This window comes from Larimichthys crocea, unplaced genomic scaffold (assembly GCF_000972845.2).
Source record: "Larimichthys crocea isolate SSNF unplaced genomic scaffold, L_crocea_2.0 scaffold82, whole genome shotgun sequence".
Taxonomy (NCBI): domain Eukaryota; kingdom Metazoa; phylum Chordata; class Actinopteri; family Sciaenidae; genus Larimichthys; species Larimichthys crocea.
The window spans coordinates 210,398-237,917 of NW_020860793.1; the positions used below are offsets into that span (position 1 = coordinate 210,398).

Below are 27,520 nucleotides of genomic sequence, written 5' to 3' on the forward strand. Positions count from 1 at the left end.
TTTGAGTGACGGCCTGTGTTTGGTTTGAGTGTGTGTGTGTGTGTGTGTGTGTGTGTGTGTGTGTGTGCTCTTTCCATACAATTGCTGTGTGTTTGTGCATAAATAGCTGCATTTAAAAAAAGGGGGCTTAAAACTGTGAAAAGTCACTTTGTTCTTGTGAATGTCTGAGCAGAACCCAGACAGACACAAAGTGACACCAGAGGAGGCCGAAAGCATTTTTTGGGGAGGAAAAAGACTCATTGAGGGTAGCAAGTCTGGATCCCAGTCTGAGTCTTATTGTCTCTGATCCAATCTAGTTCCTGGCTCACATTTAGGACCCTGTCGACACCACGTGTAATAAAAAATTCTTCCTCTCCGGTGGTGCAATTTGGTTTTCCAAAGTCACAGTATGTTGGCACGCACATTGTCATTTACTGGTAGAATCAAACACTCAAAGAAGATTGATTTCTGCTTCGCTAACTAAATAAAACAGTATGCAAAGACAAGACAGCCCAGTGTCCAAGCAATTACATATTTGGATGGTTCCACACCTCGTGATTTACGCTTTCTTGTCAAAATTTAGTGCTTTGTACAATTTGGGTGAAGCCACCCTTTAAATTATGTCTGTAATATACAAGTTCACTGATCAGTGTATGTCATAAAATAAAAATAAAATCACCCAACCTGCTGCAGAGAGATAAAACTTGTTGGAAAAAGTATAAAGTCATATAAATATGAACATAATACACTATCAATATAATATAAATCTTCATAATTATTTTGAAATTGAGAGAGAGGCCACAGCTCTGCTACTGAGTTTGAAGTGTTTGCTGCCAAAAACATTTTAATACCCTTTATTTACAGCCTCTACACATCCTCAACTGTGTGTGTGTGTGTGTGTGTGTGTGTGCGTGAGTAAGGAACAACTTCTTCTTCTGCCCGAGTGTGTGTGTTTCCGTCTCTCACCTCATTACACACTTGGCTCAGGCTGCCTCTGGCTGAACTCTGCTGCCAGCAGACTCATTTTCAGCCTTTAAAAAGGAGCTCAGGGCTAATTTGCTCCACTGCGCGCTCATATACACTTTCCCCTTTCCATATTCATATCACACATACCGTATTTATTTACCCTCCTCATTAGGCTTTTTAGCGTTCGGGCAGTGAAGTCGAGGCTTCGCCAGCTGACGTCCATGTGTGCGCCTGAAAAGTCCAGACGCCAGTGAACTGCGTGTCAACTTTCTGATCTTCATTCTGGGACACTTTTACTCATCTTCACCGTATTTTTAAAAAATCTATATTTTTCTTCTCATTTTTTCCATTTTGTGTCTGTTTTTGTTTTGTTTTAAATCAATTTCATCTTTTGTTTGGTGTCTTCTTCATTTTTTCCACCTCGGCATCTTGTTTTTCATGTGCAACTCTTTTCCTTATCGTCCACTTCATCTCTCCCTGACATTGTCTTTTTCTTTCTCATCTTCTGTCTCCTCTTCTTACCTCAATCTTCCTCTTTTCTTTCTCTTACTTCTCATTCTTTTCTACTAATCTGTATTCTCTCCGCGTGCTCTTTCTTCTTTCTTCAGTTTTATTGTCTTCGTCTTTCTCGTCTTCACAGTCTGTCTTTCCTCTATCTCTTTCTTTATCTTTATCATCAGCTTTTCCTTCCACCTCCTGTTTCCTTTTTAAAATTTTTTAGGACTTATTCTTCAGAATTTACTTTGATTTACTTTTCTCTTCTCTACTCCCTCATTCTCCTTATTATTTTTCTTTTATTAAAATAATAATTATTACTATTATTATTATGAGGAATTAGAAATGTACATGTGGTGTGGTTCTGTGTGTTCACAAGTGCATGATGGGATACCAGTGGGGTGCCCGTGGGCTATATGGAAACACACACACACATGAACAAAAACAACAGATGCTGATATAGTTTGCTCATCACTGACTCTTTGTGTGTTTCTTAACAACAAATGGACACATGGACCCCGTCATCTGTTTATGTCTGAATGGCAGCGATTGGAATAAAATGAATGTGAACCGTTAAGGACAAAACGTTTGGAGAACATTTCTTGATTTTGTCTCACAAATGTTGGAACACCGTCGGGCACGTTTCTTACCGCGGTACGGGTCGGGCTGGTTGAGGTCTGGCGAGGTGGCCGACTGAACGGGCAGCTGAGGCACTGGCACCTGACCCGCCATCGAGTGTCCGGCACGCAGTCCACCCACGCTGCTGCCGTCTTCTCTGTGAGAGCCCACCTGGAACACAGAGAGAGGAGACCGAAAGAGGTTTTTCAGTGGAACAAACAGCTGCTCCGATCCTGTCTGCAGGCGATGCAAGCAAAACAAATTCAGACTTTTGAAGTCCAGATGTAGTCTGAACCTATTTCAGGTCTGAACTGTGCTGGACTTTAGACTGTGCTTAATTACATTGTTTTTCTCTTCTTTTAAATCAGAGCTCATAAAAAAACTTTGACTACGTTATCATCATTTTACTAGAATTTCTGTCTGGAAATAAAGTCCCATCATTTTCTAGATAATTTATATGATTTATTATTCATGATTAAATTAATTTCCCATCTCTTGTTGTTGCTTCTTGCACTTTTTAATCCAACATGACATGGCTAGAGGTGAGCAGTATTAAATATATCTGAGTGTAAGAACACCGGAGGAAATGAAGAAAAAGTGTTCAACATCACAAAACAATTAAACACATTAGAGGGTCATAAAATGTAACACTGTGATGATCTATAAATGGAAAAAATCTTTCTTCTCTCTTTTCCCCCCCGTTCTTTCCCCTCCAGATGTTGTAGTTCTCTAAGTGGCCTACTGAGGGCATCATCTGCCTTTCTAAGACACTGAAGATCTCCACCTGTCTCTCTCTCTCTCTCTCACACACACACACACACACACACACACACACACACACACACAAACCAACACACCATCCTGCCCGATGTTTTTTTTCTCCATTTCACCAGTACAGTACCACTGTGGTAGGCAAACTCCTCCAAACTGCCTGTGATTATGTGTGTGTCTATGTGTGTGTGTGTGTGTGTGTGTGTCTCAGTCCAGGTTCATATCTGCATGTCTGACATGTATATTTACAGTTTTTTTTTTTTTTTTTTTTAACTCGAGTGTGTCTTCTTGTTTTTCATGTGTGTATTCAGGGAAATACTGTAAGGCTGCTTGTGTGCGTGTGTGTGTGTGTGTGTGTGTGCTTGGCTGAGTCCTATCCATCTGTCTGCAACACACACACAAATCACACACACATACACACACACATGCACACGGCAGCACAACAACTGACAATTATCTTAATGCCCATATGTTTAATTGTGGGATTTCTAATTCCCAGAGCACCGAGCAGCTTCCAGCAGGGACTCACTGTTTTGGCACGAGATGGGCTCTCTTTATGTGTGTGTGTGTGTGTGTTTGTGTGTGTGTTGCTGTGCGTGCGTGCGTGTGTGTATATCTGTGTGTGATGCCAGCTTTCTCGTGGCATCCTGCTGTTCCCTCTCACCCTCCTTTTCCTGAGCGTTTTACTTTGAACATATCAGCAGGACAGTGGTGGTTAGATACTCAGATGTGTGTACTGTGAAGGGTGAGCTGGTATTTATATACCGTATAAATGTTGTGTAAAGGGTTTGAACACTTCATGCTGACTGGTGGCGAGGACGCAGTGTGGAGGGAAAGTGAGTGCCCAGATCAATTAGTGCAGAAAGTGAGCATTCAGTTGGTGGTGGTGGTTGTAAGGAGCATACTTATAATAAATACTGTATATCAGTGTAAGAGTTTCTGTATATCTGTATTATTTTTCCATCCACTGAGTTGCACTGCACTGTCATAAAATTCAGTGCCACAATGGACATTTTTTAAGAGTATCAAAATAGATTTTTTTTTTTTTTGGCATTCTTGTTCCAAATCTGCCTACATTACCCATAATGCACGTGGACAGCTGACAGTTCGATCATTGCTAGTAACAGCTAGTGTAGCCCAAGTGGCAACGTCCGTGGCTGGGAAATGAAGCCAACGCAGAAAAGCTAAAAACTGCAGTTCCTCAGAACTCCACTTGAGGCTGGTTCCAGAAGTGAGTCAGTCTCCATAAGTCCCCATGTTCAAATGTCCAACTTCACAGCAATGTCCAATTTCCCCGTTCATGACATCTGTACTGAGGGTGAATTTATATACAACTCACCTTTTCAGATTATATTAAGGCTTAAAGTTATGCAGAATTAAGGGCGTGACTGACTGGTAGGTGTCATTACAGATCGCTTATTAGAGCACCCAGGCATAATTCAGCCCGCCTCAGGTCCACTGATGATTCATGACTTTGTCAATATTTATACGAGCAAGGAGGCAGAAGAAGTGGTATTTCCAACATGGCAGCCAGTGCCACATATTTTCGGCGACATCACTCATGATCTGTCCATTCTTTATACTGTCATTGGTCTAGCCTCGAATTGCTGTCCTCAAGCAAGGATGAGGAGTGGGCTAATGGTGAGCACCACTTCTTTTCTAACTCCACATTCTGACAGTGACAGTGAACTGACAGTGAATGTGGGACTTTTTAGAGCCCTCGTAGTCAGTCTGGGGTCCTGGGGCAGTCTCCTGGTTTACTCTTGGCAGAACTTAACAAATGTTTTCAGGATATCTGATGAAAAAATGGTGAAACTTTAATGTTCAGCATTAGTTTTAGATGTGATGTGTGATCTTTTTTTTTTTTTTATCATCACTGTTTAGATTAGATTTTTTTTTTTTTTACGTATTATATTTTAACCCTGAGTTTAAATAAAGTTGTTTTGAAAATCAAATCCCTCTGTCTGTCTTTTAATCCAGCTGGCTGTCGGCGAGGTCTTGCCCACCACATGCCAAACTCCCCTCTCGCTCCGTACAAATATCACAAAATGTCGACCAGCTTCTCTGCATGCATGTGTGTTTCTCTGCCCGTGTGTGTGTGTGTGTGTGTGTGTGTTTCAAACCGAGCGTCCTCTGTCTATCCGTCCATACGTCTGTCTGCTCCCTTATTTATTATTTGCCTCTCGTCTCTCTTTTCTTTCCGTCTTTTCTTTCCTCCTCTCTGCCTTTCATCACTGCCTGGATTCCCAAATGTAAAATGGCAGCAGAGAGGGAGGCAGAGAGTGTGGCGTACATTTTTAATGGAGGGCTTTTATATTTTAACGAGCCTTCCTTCTCTCTTGCTTAATTTAGTTCAATGAGGAGGGAAGATGAGGAGACAGACAGAGGGGAGAAATATAAATAAATTACACATAAACTGAGCACCGTCCCCCAGGTTCAAGGCATCCGATTGGATGATGGATAAACCTAATCATGCAGCCAATAACAATATGGAAGCAGTGGTGAAATGTTTTGATTTTAGCATCAGTACAATTTGTTGATTTTGTCAGCCATAACTGAAACATGCATGTATATCTCAAGTTGAGATTATCTTGTCAACATTTGTTTGGGTTTGTTCTGGGGGTTTTTTTGGTCAGCGTTGCATTCAAGGACACTCAGACATCTGTGATTGAATTTCTGACGGATGGAAAAGATTCTGGTAAGACGGCTGCTGTCAGAATATTGTCTGCTTGTTTTTTTTTTTGTATAGCACCTGTTCACCAACCAGCTCTCCAAAACCAGATGTCGGAGTGTCCTTGAACGCACCGGCGGGGGGAGAGTTTTCAAAACAGTCGCCGTTCTCGAAGGTATCAGGACGTCACAACAAGCTAACAAAACAAAAAAGTGTGTCAGAAACTGTTGTGCTGGTGTTGGGACGTTCAAGGACCCTTCAAAATCAGTTCAGCTGCTGAACGCCAGAACGATCACGATTCTTTTTCACAACATCCTGTCTGACACGCAGAAGTTTACGATGTTTTTTTAGAAACAGATAGATACGAGTGTTCTGAATGCGCCAGAGCGCTTCTGTGTTCCTGTGTCACCGTGTAGACAATAACGTGACTTTGTCAAAACATAATACAGGATACAGGCTCTATTGACTGTGAAGAGTTTCACATTTCGGGTTGAGCTGAACAGAAGCGGTGGCTGTCCTGAAGGACAGAAATCAAGCCAAGAACTGATGGATTATTTGGAAAATGCAGTCCTGCTGGTGTTAAAGCAATGAAAACATTCAAAAGGTGCAGGTGGCTCAAGATATTGTGTTTCTTGGTGTGTGGTAAAAGCTGTCTTTAGTTTTTCAACTGGAGAAAATACTGACATATTTAAATGATTCTTTTAAATGAGAGAATTCAAACAAAAAGTAAACAGGACTAACAATCTGACAATGACTTCAAGTGCTCAATTCTATAGACAGCATAAATAATGCTACATGACAGGGTATATAAATTATTATAATCATATATTTAGTTTTAATGGTCACTGACTGATTTAAATGTCTTTTCAATAAAGCAGACTGAATTTAAAAAAAAGAAAGCCGGAGCAGAGCTAGAGAAGGAGATGCTGAGTAGCTGTCATCTGTAATGTTGTTGATCAGTGGGAAGTGTGTTCATTTAAAATGTGTGTGTGTGAGTGCGCTGATTACACAGGAAGAAGAAGAAGAAGAGAAAGAAGGGAATTTCTGGGTCAAGAGATGACACACGCATACACACACACACACACACACACACACACACACACACACACACACACACACACACACACACACACACACACACATCCTGCATTCATCCTGCAGTTATAAACAGTGAGGACAAGTCTGTCTGAGAGAAGTATAAAGTCTGCGCATTGACTAACTCTGTAAATTGTAATATTTCTCTCTGTATTAGAAGGATTTCTGCAATTTCACTTTGTCGTTTTCGATTATTGTCGCAGTCTGAAAAAAACAAACAAAAAACACCTTTGCACAGGAGCACAGAAAAAAGGAGGCGATGTAATATGAAGCAGGAAGTCCAGACACAAAGACACCACACAGCATGGATTTATAATAATAAAGTTTGTCCTGTTGGTGAAAACAGAAGAAAGGTAACTTATGTCTAAAGGCTTCATCCTGAGGGGAGCAGGAATGTGATCAGCAACTTCCTAATAAAATATTACCTTTAGATTTTTGATATTTCCTGTGCATTCATAGGAAGTGTTGTCCTGAAGGTGGTGCTATAGAAGGAAGGTCAGGGGTACAGCAAAATCAAATGGAAATCTGTACTTTGTTTTTGACCTTTTTTTAAGAATTTCAGTGGAAGAGTTGACCATTTTTTAAAGATGCTGAAGGTTGATTTTCTCTTCAGAATTTATTATGATAACTAAAAAAGTATAAATAAGTGGTTTGGAAAAAATATACAGGTCTTTAAGCTGACGTAATCTTTTTTAGGAGACTTTAAATCACTAATTAAATAATAGTTAGAATTACTAGAACGCCTCTCGGTTTTATTTTGTGCAGTGCATTTCTGTGGATGGAACATACAGTACACTGAATACTATAAACAAACTGGAGTCTACAGTGGTCTAACCTTAACCCACCCACCCACCGACACACACACACACACACACACATGGTGGAACATTCTTTAAACTATACAGTCTCTGCTCTGTGCAAACTGAACACTTGACAGAAAGCACCTGCTGTAGCAACGTCAACACACACACGTACACACACACACGTACACACACGCCAACATACACACACACACATGCACACACAGAGCCCAGTGTTGAGGTTGGACTTCCATGGGAGGAAAAGTACAGCAACATTTTCCAGTGGCGTGATACGTATGTATTTTTTGAAGGACGACAGACTCTTCTGTCGAGTGAAACGTCAATAAAAAAAATGGAAGGGGGGAAAATGGAGGGAGGAGAAAGAAGGAGGCAGAAGGAGGGGGAAATATGTAATTTGGAAAAATGTCATTATGAGGTAAAACATTTCGGAGCTGCTGGATGATCTGTTAATACTGAATGAAAAATAAACGAGAACTTATTGAATCTTTTGTCCTGCGGTGTTTACGCTTTGATACATGTGAGAAATTGAAAACAAAACAATAACTTGGCATGTCTAAAACCACGTATGCCTGTAGACAAACAAATAAGGTGTTTAAATATTTATTTGCAGGTATACTATGTAATCATTTATACTCATTGACATCGTATTAACACTTTTAGTTTTAAATTCACGGTTAAATGAATGAATGAATGAATGTTAAATTACTGAAAAGTTATCAAATGAATTACTTGACTATGGTATGCTTATATCTTTATGCAGATGCACTGATTAATATTCTTTAAGTTTAGTTGATTGTGAGGCTTCATTCGGGACATTGGAAACATAAAAAAAACATACATGAACAAGTACAGGTTTTTTGTGATTATTTTGTCATCTATAATACATGTAGATTTTTATAAATATATCTGTGTGCTTAAACATGCTATATCATCGTCATGGAGAAAAAAATTGATACATAGAGTAAAGTCCATGTCTTGAGGAAAATGGAGTGGATGAATGTGTAGAATAAACACAGGACTTTAATCAAAGAGACCACCGATCCTGTCCTGTGTAACAAGATGCCTTATTCTAGTTGCATAACTTATGTAACGTATTTAACGTTAACAATGTACGTAAAGTGATGTGATTTTGTCCTTTCCTGCTCATCCCAAACTCCAATCCAAAATGGTGTGTTAAATGGTAATACACGACACATGAAATGTCCATGTGCCTTGAAGTGGCCCTGTGATCTAAGGAGATCACATATTCATCTGATCCTCCATACAAAGAAGACTTGAGAAACATATTTGCCTTTTAGTTGTTCAATCTGAGACTCTTCATGGCTGCGAGGCTGCACAGAAACGTCCAGTGATCATAACCTCTTTTCCTTATAAATATCCATATCACACAGCTTCTGAAACAAACAGTGAAGGCGGACCACACTCAAACAACATTACCGTACTATAAGTGCTTTATATATTAACATACAAAGCGGTTATTTATTCTTTCAGGTATGTATAAGTTGTAGAGAAACACAGCAGCCCACATGTATCAGAAGAATGCTCTATAACCTCTATAAACTCTATATTAAGGACTTTAAAGATAAAAACTTGAAATGAATGCAGATGCCCTGTTTTGTTTTTCTTGATATTTGAAAAAGCAGCTAAAGTTCAGAGTTTATATACCTTTATCAGTGAATAAATTAGCAGCACAAAAGTCTAATTAGAATGCAAATGTGAATAAAAACACTTACCACATGGCATGCTGTATGACTAATATAAATTAATTTAAACATTTTAAGTAATGCAGAGCCACAGGTTATTTCAGCCTGATTCTCATCTGTTAGCACAAGTTCTTCTGCTAAATGACCATTTACCTTCATTGGAGCTACGGGGCCTCTAACCCCAGCATCGCCCACAGAAATCTGTCACAGGATGGCCACATGAAGCAGAGAGTCTTTAGGTGGCAACAAAACGAAAGAGGCTGACTTGTTAAGAGTTGATACAAAGCAACAATGAGTCACTTTTCGACCATTAAAACAGATTTGAAATTGTTTTGATGCTACATTGACTTGTAATCAGGTGAACTGCTCAGGGTATCAATCACGAGAAAGGGATAATGCTTTACGCCGCTAAGTCACACACCAGAAACTATTTGACTGATTTTGGTGAAACTGGATCACATCTTTTTTAGTTTTCCCTCTGATATCCTCCTGGCTGCTCCGCCTCAACTCTCACTTTTTCCTGATGGGCGGTAAAGTAAACTGCTGCATTCCAGGAAGAGAAGGGTGTCGTGCCAGAACCTGAGCTGGGCAAGCACAAAATGTAACTGGGCTCAGTGTTCCTATGGACATAATGACAGAGGCGAAGAGGCTGAAGACGATGTTGACAGATGCCGAGCTGGGCTTCTTGCTGTTAGACTAGTAACTAATATTAGCTGGCTGCTATATTTTGAATGGTCGCATTCATGTTAGCAAAGTTGTAGCAACGTTCTTAATCATAATCTTACCATAAGATACACATGTACAGCTGTCTATATTAATGTCATCAGTATTGCACTCACAAACATTAAAACTCAAAAATACTAATGTCCATGTAATTTCCAAGATATCAGATATATGCAATTATGTATTATGCAACAACATAAAGTAGGGCCAGTAGGGCAGTGACTGTATACCCCCTATGACAGCACCATTGCCTACGCCACAAGTAAATTTTGTGGACAAGGGATGTCCACACACTTTTGGCCATACAGTTTTTTAATTATGTCATTAAAAACAGTTTATTATTTATGGATTGACTGATTGTTATAATGGTTTTCAGAGTATTAAAAGATATTAGTGTGTTTTTCAGCAGACTATGATCCATTTCACTTACTGTAGCACTGCTTAATGGAGAGAGCGACTCTTCTCTCCTTTAACCTTTCCCCTCGTTTTAGAGCCACCCTGCAAGCTAAGCTGATATCCTGCAGGACTTAAACACATCATCAGAGGCAGGCAGCAGCACACGCTACAGTGTTTGCTTTCTCTTCTTTGTTCCCAGGAATTTTTTATACATTTCTCTTGTGAGCTCTAAAGTTATGAACAAAAGTTAAATCACGACTGACCCACTCATCTGAGCATTAAGAAGATTTCAAACCTTTGTGAATTTAAAAGTCGGAACATCAATGTTTATCTGCTGCATGAATGCATTTATGTGTCCGAGTACGTGCAGAATGCATTCATGTCTGTCTATGTGTCTCTTTCCCTCTCCCTCTCGCTCTCCTGCATCAGTCTACCACCTGTTTTCCCAGAGTTATGACCTCAGCCTGCAGGCGTCTCTGCCTAACACTGCCAAACTACATACAGCTGTATGTGTGTGTGTGTGTGTGTGTGTGTGTGTGTGTGTGTGAAGAAGAAAAAGAAAGGCAGAAGAGGAGAGTGAGAGAAAAAGAGAGAGAGTAAATAAGTACATCAAGACAGAAAGATGAAAACAAAAGTGACAGAAACTATGTAATAAAGTAAATATGGAATAAAATGTGTGTCAATAAGAGAAAAAAAACATGTGCATGTCTGTGTGTGTCCTTGTGTGTGTGAGCGTACAAACACAGCAGAAGACAGAGAGTTACATCTGCAAGGGAGTAAATGGAAACAAGAGGTGAGGACACAGGGAAAGAAAGAAAGAAAGAAAGAAAGAAAGAAAGAAAGAAAGAAAGAAAGAAAGAAAGAAAGAAAGAAAGAAAGAAAGAAAGAAAGAAAGAAAGAAAGAAGGAAGGAAGGAAGGAAGGAAGGACCCTGAGGGGAGTACAGGACAGTTAGGGAAAGATAGACTGAAAAAAGAAAAGAAAGAAAAAAAAGGGATTGGAAAAGAAAGATAAAATTGACAAAAAGTAGGAAACAGACAAGTGAAAAAGCTGATGAGCGATGATGACATAGAGAGAGAGAAATATAGTATATAATATATAAGTGTAAGAGAGAGACTGAGAGAGCGACATAGAAAAGTAGAAGGAGAGAGAGAGTGAATGTACACTTAAAAAAACAGAAAAACGTCTCAAACACAATGTCTTCATTTTAAAGATGACATCACTCCTTCCTCTCACTTTATTATTCATTCTATTCATTCTACTCACTCATTTCTTTCTTTCTTTCTGTGTTTCTATTGAGTCTCTTTCTTTTCTTCTGCTTCAAACTTCCTGTTTACAGTGTACACACATGCTGCGCACACTTCAGGCCTGGAAACAAACCTCAGGACTCTCTGGTACCAACCGAACACAAAGATTCCACAGAATCGAGCGTTAGAAAAACTGTGAAGTATTAAAATGTCAGATTGATTTATTCGTTGTTTACATGTAAATCAAGGATTGGTCACATTGAACAACAATCTTCCCCTAACATGCACCACAATGTACTTTCAGTTAGCATATTGCAAAAGGACAGGACATAAAAAAAATGAGTTGTCAGGACAACATCATTGAGAGTTTTGCAGAATGGTCATTTTGTTCAGCAACAAGGTTCAGGAAAATGTATTGTTACCTCTGATTCGTCCCTCTGACTGGCTTCTTTTCCGTATCAGCAGAGCCTTATGGGTGTTGTAGTATTTGAGCCATCAGCGACACCAGGCTGACAAAAATAAACTTAACTCATAAACTAAAGTGAAATAATTCAAATTGACAGTAATAATATTAATCTATAGTACTGCATGTGCTGTACAACTTTTTGGGTTTGGGTTCATCGCTGTGATGTTAACCTGCACATGAACCATGTCATATTTATAAGGTGGTGTGTGTGTTTGTGTATGTAGTTATAGGGTTGTGCCATGTCGTGTTTTTCACGGCACAGAAAGGTAAAGTTGGTGACGTGTTGGAGGTTGAAATATTCTGCAACGTGTGAACCTTTGCACATTTCTGCACAAATCCATGTGAATCTATTTAAAGCACCAGACAGTTCATTGATGACTTTTATTTTCTGGTGCTAAATGTGTCTCATTACAGAGATTTAGGTTGCTTTTGTGAGCCAGTTTCTGAGAAAATGTTTTTTGGACAGCGACGTTTTGCTTCTTGACATGTTCATACTTTTTTTAATCTTATTTTTCTACTTAATCTGTTTGTTATGCACCAAGCCACAGGGGGCACATTCCTTGTATGTGAATACCTACTTGGAAATAAACCCGATTCTGAAACAGTGCAGAAATGTTCTGATCTGGTTGATTAGACCTGTTTTCATTGAGGAATAGCAGCACTGTTGGTGACAAACACATTGCATTTCTCTTACAAAATCACATCCCACTGCTCTGCCAGTGGAAAGTAATGTGAAGCAGCCACAGCGGGATGGGTCGGGTCTGCATCAGCACTGACTCAACGCAGCCGGCATGGCTGAAAGGGATCGGTAATCAGTAAAATGAGGCTGATATGTGACAGAACAAACAGGAACACAGGGATTCAGGTCGAAGCTGAAAAAGTACTGAAAGCCTGAACACAGAGCTTCCTCTCTAGCCTGCAGCACAGACACAGACACAGACAGACAGTCGCTGGTTGGCAGTGGTCGTCTCTGATACCAGGCAGCAGCATCCCTTATCCCCTGTCCCCTGCTGTGGCTCGGCACGGCATGCCTAATGTGGACCGACCCAGGCCGGCATGGAAAAAACCCTATTTATAGAGCTGCTGTGTTTTCAGTCTTAATGAGCCTGTTTTTCTATCAGCCAATAATCCAGAGCCTGAATAAACACACACACACACATACACACGGGTCCTAATGACAACACAAGGAGCAATTTACAGAAGCTTACTGCATGTGTGTGTGTGTGTGTGTGTGTGTTTTTTTTACAGAGTCCATATGTAAACAGTGTTTTTCAGCACATATCCTTTGCTTTCTCTTTTTCCACTGGTCGCATTCATATAAAAACAAAGTCAAAAATGTATTTGGAATCATTTCAAGAGTAAACTGAAAAGTAGTTTGTAAAAATATTACGCTTAACAAGAAGTTGACTTTGAATGTTTTCTTGGGCTAAACCACACGTCACTTCATAAAAGCAAATGCCAAATTTGTCTCTGGAGACGTCCAGAGAGCAGAAAAGTGTTTCAAAGAGCCTCCAAATGAAGCTGAAAAGTAGTTTTCAAGTATTCCTCTTGAATTTTAAACCACAAACTTAAAGTTACATCATGGATCATCGTGACACATTTCTTATAACTTAACTTAATCATTTATTAATAAAAAACAATCTGGATTTCTTTATGTTTGTGAAGCATACATGTTTTCTATCATAACCTTTCTCAAACTTGCAGCAAAAATTGTAAAAATTCTGATAAATTCATTAATTTTCCTTTTTCAAGGCTCAAAGTTAGTCATGTAACAGACCTATTACCCCCAAATTCCACCAGGCACAGATGTGACGTGTTGTGTGTGTGTATATGCAGACATTTTAGTCAATGTTTCAAACCCGGTCAGTCTGGGGGATTTTCAAAATAAAACACTCCTAGTCCGAACAATCTACTTTAGTCTGACATTCAAACCAAAACACAAACAGTTTTCCTTCTTTTGGACGCTGATTTAAGTAGTAGTGTGTAATCAATCTAACCAAATTCAACAAAGTCAGAAAAAGTGAAATAAATGATCATGGTCTTTAGGGTTTCCCAAACTCAAAATAATGTGATGGAGTACAATAACAGTAAGAATGCTAGGATATGTAAATTCATACGCTTCACTCTTATTTATTCTCTTGCTCTCTTTTACATATTAACCCCAACCCTGTTCAGCTTAGATGGAGGCACGTGCTGTGTCTGCACCAAATGCTTAATTCTTCTCTGTTCACTTTAAGTTGTATCTACCGCTGCATCAGTATTTTTTATTTTTTATTTTGATAGGACAGCCGGAGACAGACAGGAAGGCGAGGACAGAGGGGACAACGCAGCAGCAAGGACTCAACCTTTTGTACATGGGGAGCAGGCTCTTCCAGTTGAGCCATCACGGCACCCCTACATCCCCAAACAGACACAGAGTGACATCATCATCTCATTGATGAGTCAGGTTTGTGTCCACCTGATGAAGTCCAGTATTTTAGTGTCCCTGCAGCTCTGAGGTACCCACTACCCAAAAACTCCTCCATACTCTGGCTACTTCATGCTCCCACGTTCATCAACAACGGGCCTCTAACTGCGTCTATACATAACCATGCAGGGAATATATTATAAAACTATGAGTTAAAAGCTAAAAAAATGTTTGCATTTCATTCATTGTGCAAGATTGAGGAAGCAGCAAAAAATAGACAAAGATAGAAAAACGTGGGAGGGAAACGTGTGGACAAACCTCCAGGAGAGACAGACAGACAGACAGACAGACAGACAGACAGACAGACAGACAGACAGCAGAGAGAGAGACAGACAGACAGCAGAGAGAGAGACAGCTGGACAGATATGCGTGAGAAGAAGATAATCTCTGTGGGAGCCGGCCAACACACACACACACACACACACACACACACACACACACGCGCGCACACACACACACACACACACTCCCCTCTAGCACAGGTGCTCTCCATTTAGAAAACAACACTTCAAAGTAAATACTTTAACAAAGACCAGAGAGAGAGAGAGAGAGAGAGAGAGAGAGAGAGAGAGAGAGAGAGAGAGGACAAAGCTTCTGAACTACTGTGGTGAGAAGAAAAAGTGTGTAAAGCTGCCGCTAGCGCCCCCCGGAGGCTACGGCTTACATCATAGGCCACAAAACCGCCGGGACAAACGGAAGAAAAGTCAAAACGTCCCTGCGGAAACCTGGAGGACGACGTCACCAAGGCTGCGGCCAAGTTCCTGTACCCAGAGTGAGGTGTTGAAGAATTTGTGACAGTGTGCAGAATATTGTGCATCGCTTTGCATGAACATCTGGTGTGTGTGTGTGTGTGTGTGTGTGTGTGTGTGTCTACATGTGAATATGCACAAATGTTAAGCACAAATAAACAGAGTAGGTCTGACTGAACATGTCCAGGCATTCAAATGTGTTTATACTGGCTTATAATGCTCTCTCTCTCTCTCTCTCTCTCTCTGTCTCTCTCTCTCTCTCCCTCTCTCTCGCCCTCCTACATCTCCTTATGTCACACAGCTGTTTGGTTCTTTATGTTTATTGTTTCAAGTTGACCAAAAAAAAAAAAAAAAAAAAAGAAAGAGTCTAAATTAAAGATGGAAAACATTACTGCTGTCTGACTTCATATTCTCAATTCAGCCTCTCCTCTTGTGTCCTCTCCTCTTTCATGTCCTCTGCTCCTCCTTTTTTTTCTCCACATAATCTGCTCTGACCTCCATCAATATGTGAAACTTTTTTTGTTTGACCATGTGTTTTCTTCTACCATGTGATCCGTCACAAACGGACAAATGCAACAACAAGAGAGCCATTTCTCGTGATTTTCATTGGAGCTCATGTTTTCCAGCTGCGTGAGTCAGGTTTCGTTTGCAAAAAGGACAATCCCACCCCCCTCCAAGATAAATAATCTCGTCAAGTAACACATTCAAGATTATTCTTCTTGTTTCAATTTAACTGGCCTTGGTTCCCCTTTGTGAAGCTCTATTTTCCAGCCACAGCTGCACAGTGGAGCTCCACACCTCAGAATCTGAAGCTCCTTCATTAATTAGAATTGAATTAAAAGACAAATAACCGCTCTCCAAGATGCTTTATCATTATCTTCATCTTTCATTAGCTTAATTAGCTGCTTTTAGGGAGTCACAGTTACTGGGGGGCGGGGGGACTAGCTGAATATTTTGATATTTTAAAAGGGATTCTTGTGTCAGTAACAAGTCTAAGTTTAAAGCTCATTTTAGTCAATAGTGTTGAGATCAACACAAATCATCTTGACCAGAACTGTCTTAATCTTGCAGTGTGGATTTCTCTTTGCAATCCATTTTAGGCACTAGCTCGCCAGCTCTACTTTGGATTTATCCAAGTAAAAAGCGTTGTGAACACTTCTTTTTCAACGTTTCAGATTTTCTTTGGTATTCTAGCAGCTTATAATGTGCATGGTCTTCCTTAAAGGTCCAGTGTGTAGGTTTTAGTGGCCCCAAGTGGTGAAGTTGCAGATTGCAACCACCTGAATACTGTCCCTACTGTGCCTCATCCTCTTCTTCCCAACGTGTAAGAAAAATTCACATTAGAAGCAAAAGTCTAGTCTAGATCAGAGTTCAGTTTGTCTGTTCTGGGCTACTGTAGAAAAATGGTGGTTCAACATGGCGGACTCCATGGAAGAGGACCTGCTCTCACTGCAGATATAGAGGGCTCATTTTAAGGCAACAAAAACACGATTCTTCTGAATATTGTATTTCATTCCTGACGATAAATACTCCTAAATCTTACACACTGGACCTTTAAACAAAGCCGTATCAACATCACCCATACACGCAATACTTGAGTAGAAAAACATGCTGTCAGGTCCTACCATGAGGGAGTGTCTGTTGGCTGACAGCAGTCCCGTCCCATACCCGCTGCTCAGTGCACCCATAGCGCCATTGTGCGTATGTGCGGCTCCGATGAGGTTGTGCATCTCACCGTGCCCGCTCGCCATACCCGTCGACGGTCCCACCGCGTGGCTCCGCAGTACGTGGATGGCATCGTCCAAACGCTCCAGACGGTCCTCGATACGACTTTGCTGCAAAATGAAAGAGGGAGATCTCTTCCTGAATTAAGTCACTCCAAGAGAGTCAAAATCCAGACGACATGTGGCAGAGAATCCTGATGAGTAACCACTGGTTCAAGTGAACATGAATATACTTTTCTTATTGTCAATAAATCCCATGAAAACACACCAATAAGCCATTCTGTTGCACTGGTGACATGCTCCTATATTACCACGAACACACACACTGCAGTATATTTTAACTTAAGCCCACATACACTCTCTTGCTACTGGAAATACTCACTAGAGGACCAGATGTGTGTTTATCCGCTGCTGAATATAGTCCCCAACGAACGCACAAGTTCTGCAAGTTTTGTTTCTGTTTGAGAAACCTTTGCTAAAAACTACGGTGCCCAGCTGTTTTAGGAACTTACTTCTAAAATTCTATATTTGTGAACATTTTGTGAAGATCTACGTCATCTTCAGTGGGAACCAATAGGCTGCGAGCCATGGAAGCCATGGTGTAGGGATATCAGAAAAGTGTTGAAAGGCAGACTGACATGTTGTTCACGTCTTTTCGTGGAATTTGTTGACAACGAGGAAAACACAGCATGATCTTCTAACTTCAGAACGTTGGCATGAAGAGCTTTACGGTGAGGCAACAGAATCAGTTATGTGCACATAAAAACTACAAGTGCAACTCTGCTGAGCTTTGCAGAGCAAGTATATTATTTAAGTGTTAATTTGTAATTTGGCAAGATGTGTTTTTGGGTGAGCTAACCCTTCACAAACACTATTTTAAACGTGTGTGTACGTACCAGAGAGTGCAACGGAGCCTCATAGTTTGGCGATGACGGTCCCTGTCCGCCATTTCTTGACCACACAGCTGAACTGGCAGCTAGGAGAGAGGACAAAAAGGAGACATAATCAGGAGAGGAGACAGGGAGCAAGAGGATGTCAGTGAGAGATTAAAGGACGCATGACGGTGTTCAGAGAACAGGGAGGTCAGGGAGTTGGAAACACCTGTCATCTGTACGTCTCTCCTGTGATAGACTGCCGACCTGTCCACGGTGTAAACCACCTCTCGCTCAGAGCATGCTGGGATAGGCTGCAGCCCCCACCCGCGACCCCTGCGCAGGTTAAGTGTATACAGAAAATGGATAGATGGAGGTCTGCATGTGGATTACAGCCAAAACCTCCTCTCCTTTTATACGCGGAAGAAAGAAAACACTCTATGTGCAGCGGCAAACGGCAGACAAAACACCTTTACACAGGAGTGGTCTCTCATCGTATCCACTCGTGGTGCTCGGACATAATAAACACAGAGCCGAGGAAGAAAAGACTAAAACAAACCAACTCATATCTCATAGCAGAAATGCTAATATCAGGCTTTTTGTTTCTGAGAAGGTACAAGTGGTTGATTAGCATGGGCCCTCTGCAGAATAAACAAGCTTTGTGTCTCTGTTTTGTTCTGCCTTTGTGTTTGTCGTCGCTCTGAAGGAGGTCCTATCTGAATCGACAGGTCTCATTAGCTGGTAGACAGAGGACAGACAGCGACTTGCGTGAATTAACATTAATATGAGGCTCTGAGTGATGAGCGAGTCCGGTAAATGGAGGCCTCTCGACAGCGTGTCAGCGAGTGAGACAAGCTTCCATATGATTTCTCTTTGGCCCAAATATTTTCGACGCACATTTAATAAAAAAAGAAATAAATCATAGCAACTAATCAGTCCCACCCTGTTTCACTCTGTGCTTCAGTCACAGCTGAGTAAGCCTCAGTCAGAACGTCTTCGTTGCTACACTTTGATATGTTACGTGCTCGATCGTCTATGCTGAAAAGAAAACCACATTTTGATAGAAGCCAAATAGCTAATAGAAATAAATGAAGCTGCTCACAACTGATTTTAATTAGTTTGATTGTTAACATTAGCTAACTTAAGATGTGACTTCATGTCACATATGCTACTTTTGTCTTGAAGCCATTTCCAAATGTAGTTGTCTTTTTAAAGTAGACGAGCCTGGCACATAGCATAGGCTAGCTCAACTGTGATTGGAACACAGAGCCAAAGGGGGCGGGATTCTGATAGTTACGTTTCAATCCCAACTAGCTCGACTATGCCAATGTAGTTAGTAACTAATCCTGTATTTTTTATTCTCAAACTCCTTTTGTTTCTTCTGATTCCTCCTCTTTGCCTCCATCTTATCCCACACTTGTATTGTTTTGTTTATTCTTGTCTTCTGTCGTCTTTCTTATTTTCTTTTCTTATCCATTTCTTGTGTTCCTCTTATTTCACCTCCTTTTTCCTACACTCCCCTTTTGTTTCCTTTCTTACTTCTCCATGTCCTCTCCTTTTCTTTATTCTCCTTTCTTAGCCCTCCATCCCTGCTCTCCTCATACCTCCTCTGTGCCCTCACCGATGATCTCTCCCTTGTAACTCTGATCTCGTCTCATTAGCTCGTGTTTCTCTCTATTTTTTTTTTTTTTATTGTCTTCCCATTTTGTCTCCCGGTCTTTTCTCTCCCTCTCCTTTATTCATATTACATGCTCATTTCCATATGCTAATTAATGAATAATCACCTGGGTACATTCATGTGCAAATACAAATATATGTATTAAACGGCAGGGTAAATTATTCCGAGTCCAACACTGTAAAACACCCTTGCAGAATTAGCCTTGGATATCAATTTGCATGTAGTTTGCTCTAATAGGCTTCATTTCTAATTTGTAAAAAGTGGAGTAACTCTGACACAATGATAAACACCAATTACGGTTTAGCAGGCAATATCCCAGGCAGCTATAATGAGGAGGAGGAGGAGGAGGAAGAGGGGAGGGGGCTCGTGTTTGCAGAGCCGGTAGGTTTGTGAACGATTTGTCGAAGTGGTGCTCGTAATTAAAGCTATCAGTCACAAGGCGCGGCACAGAAATATCAAACGGTGTGTGTAGCAGCGACAATTAGAGACAAATTTGACACAACTATTATTAGGAAAAGTCATTTTTCACTTTAAGGAGCAGGGAGAGTTTACAACATCAGCCGGGAGGAGGAGTAATTGGTGGAAATAAGAGGAGGAGGAGGCGGAGGAGGAGGGCTGTGGAGAGGAGGCAGCTATTATTAATGTGTTTTTATGGTCTTATTTCACGCCAAGAGATTGCACTTAAAATTCCCTTAAAATGATCAAATAAAAATGTATTGCTTCAGTTAAACGTGTTTGTTTAGATTCTTCTTCCCAGAGCTGTAAGACATTAAAAAAGGTCAAGTCAAGTCTCAGGTCATTAGAAACGAGTCTAAGTCTAGTCTTAAGTCAAGTCAAGTCTTACATCCAAGTCAACACTCAAGTCTTCTGAAAAGTCAAAGGTGAGTCAGATAAAGTCAGCTGTGCTTGGTTGTTGGTTGTGTGATGGTGTAGCTGGTGTGCTGTGTGGGGGGGAAGTTTGATGTGTTACCTGTGAGGGAGGGTGGAGAGCCGACTGGGGTGGAGGGATTGGACGAGAAGCTGTTGTTCGTGTGGTCCGGAGAGTAGATCTGAAAAAAAAATCAACACATAAACTCAGAAGAACGCATAGTTTCGCAGGAATGCTAAATTCTATGAACCAAAATGTTCATCATCATTTTGAACCAGTCTCTCACATCTCTGTACGTGTGTGTGTGTATGTTTATGTGTGTGTGCTGCACTTACGGATGCGAGTGCTTTCCCTAAGGCGTCTCCTGTCTGAGAGCTGCTGGCTGCTGAGCTCTGTGCTCGGTTAGCTGTCACACACAAAAATAAGCATGTTGTTAACTACATATTTAAATCATTTTGTCTATTCCTACACAATCAGAATTCATTAATAAAAAATCCAATTGTGTTCTTTCAATTTCATTGTCATTAACTCAAGAGGCCCATTCATACTGTGAACTCCTGTCTGACTGCTGACCATGATGCATCTCTTCTGTGGAGCAGTTTCCACATTGGTGGAGCATGGTTATATAAAATGTGATGGTGTGTGACACAGCTAATATGAGAGCATCCTTTGTTTGGGACTCTCTGTTCCTCCAAAGGTCAGCTCTATCATTGTGATTTCCGAGTGGAGCAAATTCTCACGTCCAACTTCACCAAAGTTGAACCCCGATGTGACTTTACACGCTTTGTGTCCGAGGATAACGGCGATTCTATTGAACCGAGTTGATTTTTCTCCAAATTGTTGCCGCTGTAAATGGTGGTGACGAGAATCAGAAGCAGAATTCAACAACAACCGACATTCAACATCTACATCTACTCACATTTTAAGTTACTGACATCATGTTTGTGTGTGTGTGTGTGTGTGTGTGTGTGTGTGTGTGTGTGTGTGTGTGTGTGTGTGCAAAATGCTGGACTTCAATACAACTAAATCTGTTTCACACACTTGAAGAGCATAGAGGCCAGAGAGGAAGGAAGTGACCTCACAGGACCAGATGAGCGCCCACACACACACACACACACACACACACACACACACTGAGGCAGAGAGACTGCGACATGCTCACAGCTCATCTCTCCTGATAGCAGATCCCAGATGGAAAGTTTACGCTCGCACACACAACTTAGATTCGTGCACGCCGAATACACACAGCACAGCAAAAAAAAAAAAACACACACACACACACACATCCTTTCATGGCAAATGAATCCATTACAGAAATTGGCAGGACTGGACTTCTTTAAGCTGTTAGAGAGAGGGAGACAGGGAAAGAGAGAGACAGACAGACAGACAGAGAGAGGGAGAGACACAGAGAGAGAGACAGACAGACAGAGAGAGAGAGAGAGAGAGAGACAGACAGAGAGAGACAGAGAGAGACAGAGAGAGAGACAGGAAGCAGCATATGTTTTGGGGTTAAAGCCTCATGTCTCACTCACGCCATACCACTGGCCTAGTAAACCATCCAAGGGATTACTGTTACACACACACATATACACACACATGCACGCACACACACACACACACACACACACACACGTATCCTGACTTGATGCATAATTTAGCACATGTGCAGGAGAAAATCTTTTTCATAAATAAGAGCTTATAGCTGCAGAGGAGGAGGACAGCATTCAGGAGATTAAACTGATTTTGATGTTTTGGTCCATCAAAGAGAAAAATCTATAGGTATCTTATCTTGTATCATGTATTTCTTCTTTATGAAGCATATTATCATGGAATCATTTGTTTAGTTTTAGTCATATTTCTCTATATATTTCTTCATATACTCCTGATTTGCTCCAGACTTAAAACATCCAGTTATCTCAGCTCTCTTGCTGCATCCCATTTTCATTTTACAGTTTAGTGTTTTTCACGTGTTTTTATTGTTATTCGCGGAGCTCTCTCATCACAATCCCCAATTTGTTTTTTTGCAGCTGCAAGTAGCTTCCTCTGAGTGTGATGAGGACATGATCCCTCACAAGAATGTATAAATGTATAAATGTATAAAAACGCCTGACTTGTTTACTGGGAGCAAAATCAGACCGAGGCGAGCAAAACGATCCCCGCTTTGGTGTTCATGTGTGCACACACGTGTATCATATGTTTATATTTAAACAAAAGCGTCATGTTCTTTATTAGGTTCATCTTGTGTTTACACTCATCTGTTCTGGCTCGTGTGTGTGCATGTGTGTGTGTGTGTATATGTGTGTGATATCTTTGTGGAATGTTGGAGATGTCTTCCCATGAAAACAAACTTTCAATCTGTTTCTTATTGCTGCTCTATTTGTTTTATATGCGACTCAAAGCAAGGGGTCCATATGGCATGCTGTGTGTGTGTTTGTGTGTGCATCCGTGATGTCAAGGTCGAGCTGTTATATTCAGTTTCTGACCGCCTGCCTTCTCCCCTGACACTGAAGTTTAGTTTTTTAAAGTGGTTTAAATCATCTGAGTCTAATCACAGCAGGGACAGTTCTAACTGCTTATGAGGCAGTAAATAAAAATGCGGTCTCGCTAACGTTGTCTTCTGACTGAAAAGGACTGGTAATGTTGACTTTCAAGTAGTGGCTCTGAGTAGATCATGTGCATTTTTCCAAAACACAAACAGAGCGAGCACACCCAAGCCATCACTCCAAGATGAAAACAGCAAAATGATCTTTTTGTGTGTAACATAATCGTGTCTGTGCAAGCAGTGAGTGAAAGTTGTTGCAGGAGGTTTATGAGAAGTGCACAGCAGAACTGGTTTAAGTCCTTAGGGAAAATCAGGGGTCAAGAGTCAAGTCCTTGAGGGCATATTGTCAGATCATCCAGGTCTCTGATTCTACCAGGTCAAGTCTTGAAAGCAAAAACATTCAAGTCAAGTCAAGTCTTTAGGGAGTCAAAGAACCAGTAAGTCAAGTCCAAGTCAGCAGTCAAGTCCAAGTCAAGTGTCAAGTCCTCATTGTCACTTAAGTTTGACTCAAGTCCAAGTCTAGAGTCTTAAGTCTACAGCTCTGAGAAAAAAGAAAAAAGAAACGCAAAAAATAGTTTGTTTATCGGCGTTCAAGCAAGTAAAATATGCCTTGAAATGAACGTGCAACCTCCGATCAGTGATCACATACCACCAACAGATGAACAAGGTCATGTCTCGATGGCTCTAGATTTAAAAACGATTTGTTAATGTTGTTTCTGCATGTAGTAGAAGTTTTCTGTGAGGGCTTTCCTTCTGTCTTCATGTGAACCCAAACCATGAACTTTTTCCTGAACCTGACCCAGTAACCAAAATGCAACTGAAACTTCAAGTAAAAGGTTTTTGACCCATTCTACCCCCCGGAATCCTTCCAATGTAGATTTTGTTGCTCTTTTTATTACCTGACTTCCTTTTCAGCTTTGTCAAACTTACCAATTCATCTGCCATTAAAGAGTCAAGCACTACTGTGCTGAATCCAGGTGCACGTGTGCGAGAGTTTGCAAATCTAGGGTCACCATCTAGACATGACCAATAAACAATTGTCTGCAGCCATGCTAGCAAGCTTTCTGAAGCTGCTCTGAACAATCAGACAACCACCACAGTCAGCAGGAATGATCTTCTGTGGGCCAGGAATGTTTGTACAAAGTTTCGTGTCAGTTTATCCAAAAGTTAGTGAGATATTTGAGTCTGGACTAAAGTGGTGGACCGATAGACTGCTATTGACATTGCTATTATGCTGCTAGCATGGCTACAAATATTATACACATAAAAAGATAATACTACATGAGAATTATCCAACTGCGTGCATCTCAAGCTCATTACAGAAACAAAAAAGTTCAAAAATATGTCCAAAAATTCTGTCCAATCAGATAACCACATCAGATCTTTTTAGTCTTCTTAGTCAGTATTTATGTAAAACTTAGGATGTCGCATGTGAAATGGTGCTTTTCTTCTCCAGTTAATTATCATTAGCATCAGTTAATGTCATTGGCTGCACCACCAGCTGATGGTCAGCAGATGACTTCAAAAAGCCACCGCACCATTTCTCACCGCGCACCATGCTTCAAGACACAAATGCACACAGGTGTCTTACCCATGATGCTGTCTGTGCCGTTGGTGGAGGCTGTGCAAGAGGCGGTGCTGTAGTGATTGGCTCCGCCCCCACTCCCTCCCCCTCGGTGGAAGCTGGACATGGGAGGAAGGCTGGAGCTGATGTCTGCAGACGAGTGCGAGGGGTAGCTCTGCAGGGAGACGGACAGAACAGAGCGAAACTTGAACATCAGGAGGACAAAAAGACCACAGGACAGAAAGCCTCCTCATTGGATAATTACACAGAGCTCTTATTAGTTAAAAAGTACTACTATCTAATGATCGTTTTACATTGCCATGTGTCATATATTACTGAATTCTAACAGAGACAACAAATATTTGTTGCTTAGAAATCTGTGATGATGTCAGGGTGGTGGCTGTGATCCTAAATTCTATACCTAACCAATACCAAAAATGAATAACAAGTTTCTATAGTTTTTGTTACTGAGTTACAAGGTATGATCAGACTATTAAGTGGACCTCGCAACTGTCTATTGTTTGACAAAATGACAAATGTTGAGATGTGAAATTTTGTTAACAAGTTGTGTGGCAAGGTCAGTGGCATGTGAAACCACTCTGCTTCAGGTCGAAAGCTTCATTAAAAAACACGTATGCACATTTATTTGGTGAAATGACTATTTCAAAGTCAAGACTGAACTTATGCACTCCTTATCCTCAAATATTTCAGCAGGCATAGCCTTGTTTATATAGTTCTTTGATAGTATTCTGACTTCTATGTAATGTACAGTTTTGCACATACAATAACAGTACACACACTCATAACTCATATGAATAAAGAGTACACAAAGGAGGCCAAATAAGAAGCATACATATTACCCTAGGCAGTTTCTGTAGTTATGTAACTTCACTGAGAAAGCACAGGATAAACTTTCTTTTATTAACTTGTGCTGTTTAAATCATCTTTATTTAATCTTAAAAAACAAAAAACAAAAAGAAACATTGGAAATTTTGACTAAACTAATCTGTTTCAGCTCAGGTATGGAATATCATGGACAGTGTGATTGACAGCTCTGCTCACCAATCTGTCGTGAGGGTGAATCCCACAGTAGGAGGAGCTCTGGGCAGGGCCGTGGGCTGAGTTCCCGCTCCCCAGCATGCTGCCGTGGTAACCCTGCTGGCTCATACTGCTACTGCTGCTGCTCCACGGATCGCCACTGTGGTGACCGTCTGTGACAGAGACACGGAGAGAGAAGTACATGTGATGTGCTGTATGCTGGTCTGAGATCAGCTTCACCTCTGTGCAGGTTTCTCTGTGCTGTCAAACCTGGCTATGAGTCACTCCGTGTGTTGACTTGCGGTTTAGTAATCTGACCCACTTTGTGCAGTAACCTGATTCTGAAAACTCTCATGTAAATGGGACACCTGGATTTCAGGTTTAAGAATATCCTGGTTAACACAGATTTGTGCTGCACAAACCTGATTTCTGGGAACATGAGTACGTCTACTCATGTCTGTGAAGTCTTTTTGGGAGCGAGTGAGAGGGAAGTATTTATATCAGTCTGAGCATTTACTGTTTGTAGTCAATAGACAGTCAAAACAAGGTGAAAGTCCAGATAACACATGAGTGACCAGTGTGCTACTATGTCCAAAGAAACCACCTGGGTTGACTGGCAGGGGTCTGTTAAAGTCACCTCAAACAAAGTTCAGATTAAAGGTCTTGTGTGTAGGATTTAGTGACATCTAGTGGTGAAGTTGCAGATTGCAACCAACTGGATACTCTCTCACACCTCACCATCTCTCCTTCCAAGCATGTAGGAAAAACTCAAAAAAGTTTGTCTGTCCTGGGCTGCTGGACAAAAATGGCGGTTCAACATGGCGGACTCCGTGGAAGAGGAACCGCTCTCACTGTAAATATAAATATTTATTAAATATATTCCCTTCCTGTCAATGGTGCCAGTATGCCAATGCCAATACCAATCTTATACACTGCACCTTTAAGGTCCAGTTTGTTTCTACAGTAGCCCAGAATGGACAAACTAAACACTGCCATCTTGCTGTGTTCACTGGAAGGTAGACATTGACACTAACCTAGAAAACTTTAAGTTTAAACTTTAAAGTTTTTTTTGTCTGTGTTAAGTGGACATAAAACACTCTGGCTTGTCCTGGTATATAAAATATGATGGCATCGGAGGAGGAAACATCTCAACTTTGTCCGATTCTTTGTCCATCAAGGCACCTCTTTTTTGACGTTTTCACAGTAAAAGCACAGGATGTGTTGTTACAATAACAAATAAAATGTACGACTGAAATCTTTTGAGGATTTTGGTTCAGTGATCCTGAGATAATTTTGTCTGAGATCTGGTATCCATGATGAGTTCAGGAATCCACTGCAGGGAGATATGATGAGGGACAGACCTGTGTGTGTGTGTGTGTGCATGAGAGGGAGAGAGATAGAGAGAGATAGAGAGAGAGAGAGAGAGAGAGAGAGAGAGAGAGAGAGAGAGAGAGAGAGGGTACCTGGCATGAAAAATGAACTTGGGAAGCCAGAGCTGGGAGGTTTGGAGGAGGGATAACCCGGTGAGTCCCTGTTGTAGTCCGCTGTACTGGCAGACGGAGCGTACACCTGCAACACAAACACAGAGACACACAACGTCATTCATGAGTCTGATCAAAGTACAACTTGTTCACATCAGAAGCTCACACAACTGAACACAATCTGCCGGAAACATTTCTCTCATTTTCCTCAGCAGGAATCAGCTTCAGACGGACATCATTCCCACAAGGCTGTAACAGATGACTGAACGTCTCTCCATAACTCAGACATCAGCACCAGTCCTCCGTACACCTGACTGGATGAACACACCGCTCGCTGGGCTGTCAGTGCTCTTTGTTTTTGATGCTCAAAGTGGAAAATATACGGCAGCTGCTCCATAAACCTTGTCTAACTTCCAGTCACTTTAAAATCATACAGAGACACACCTGCAATTCTTCACAGTGACTTTTGTTATAATAAAAACAAAAAAAAATATTTAAAAAATATGGAACTATAAAATAAAAAAATAGCATTAAAATATTATGCTGTATATTTACTTTTATTTTGTAAAAAAAAGTACCTACTTACC

The 27,520-nt window shown here is 40.9% G+C and overlaps 1 protein-coding gene across 12 annotated transcripts in view; it reads right to left on the reverse strand.

Annotated features, from left to right (window-relative positions):
* tcf4 (transcription factor 4) overlaps positions 1-27,520 on the reverse strand; it is a 217,649-nt gene that overhangs the window by 13,692 nt on the left and 176,437 nt on the right. For all 12 annotated transcript variants that reach the window (XM_019276204.2, XM_019276205.2, XM_019276203.2 and 9 more), the window contains 8 exons: positions 26,916-27,021; positions 25,477-25,625; positions 24,442-24,589; positions 20,644-20,714; positions 20,411-20,489; positions 17,787-17,866; positions 16,792-17,001; positions 2,091-2,229 (listed from right to left, as the gene is read on the reverse strand). In XM_019276204.2, coding sequence (XP_019131749.1) covers positions 2,091-2,229; positions 16,792-17,001; positions 17,787-17,866; positions 20,411-20,489; positions 20,644-20,714; positions 24,442-24,589; positions 25,477-25,625; positions 26,916-27,021 — 982 coding nt within the window. The remainder of the gene's footprint in view (positions 1-2,090; positions 2,230-16,791; positions 17,002-17,786; positions 17,867-20,410; positions 20,490-20,643; positions 20,715-24,441; positions 24,590-25,476; positions 25,626-26,915; positions 27,022-27,520) is intronic.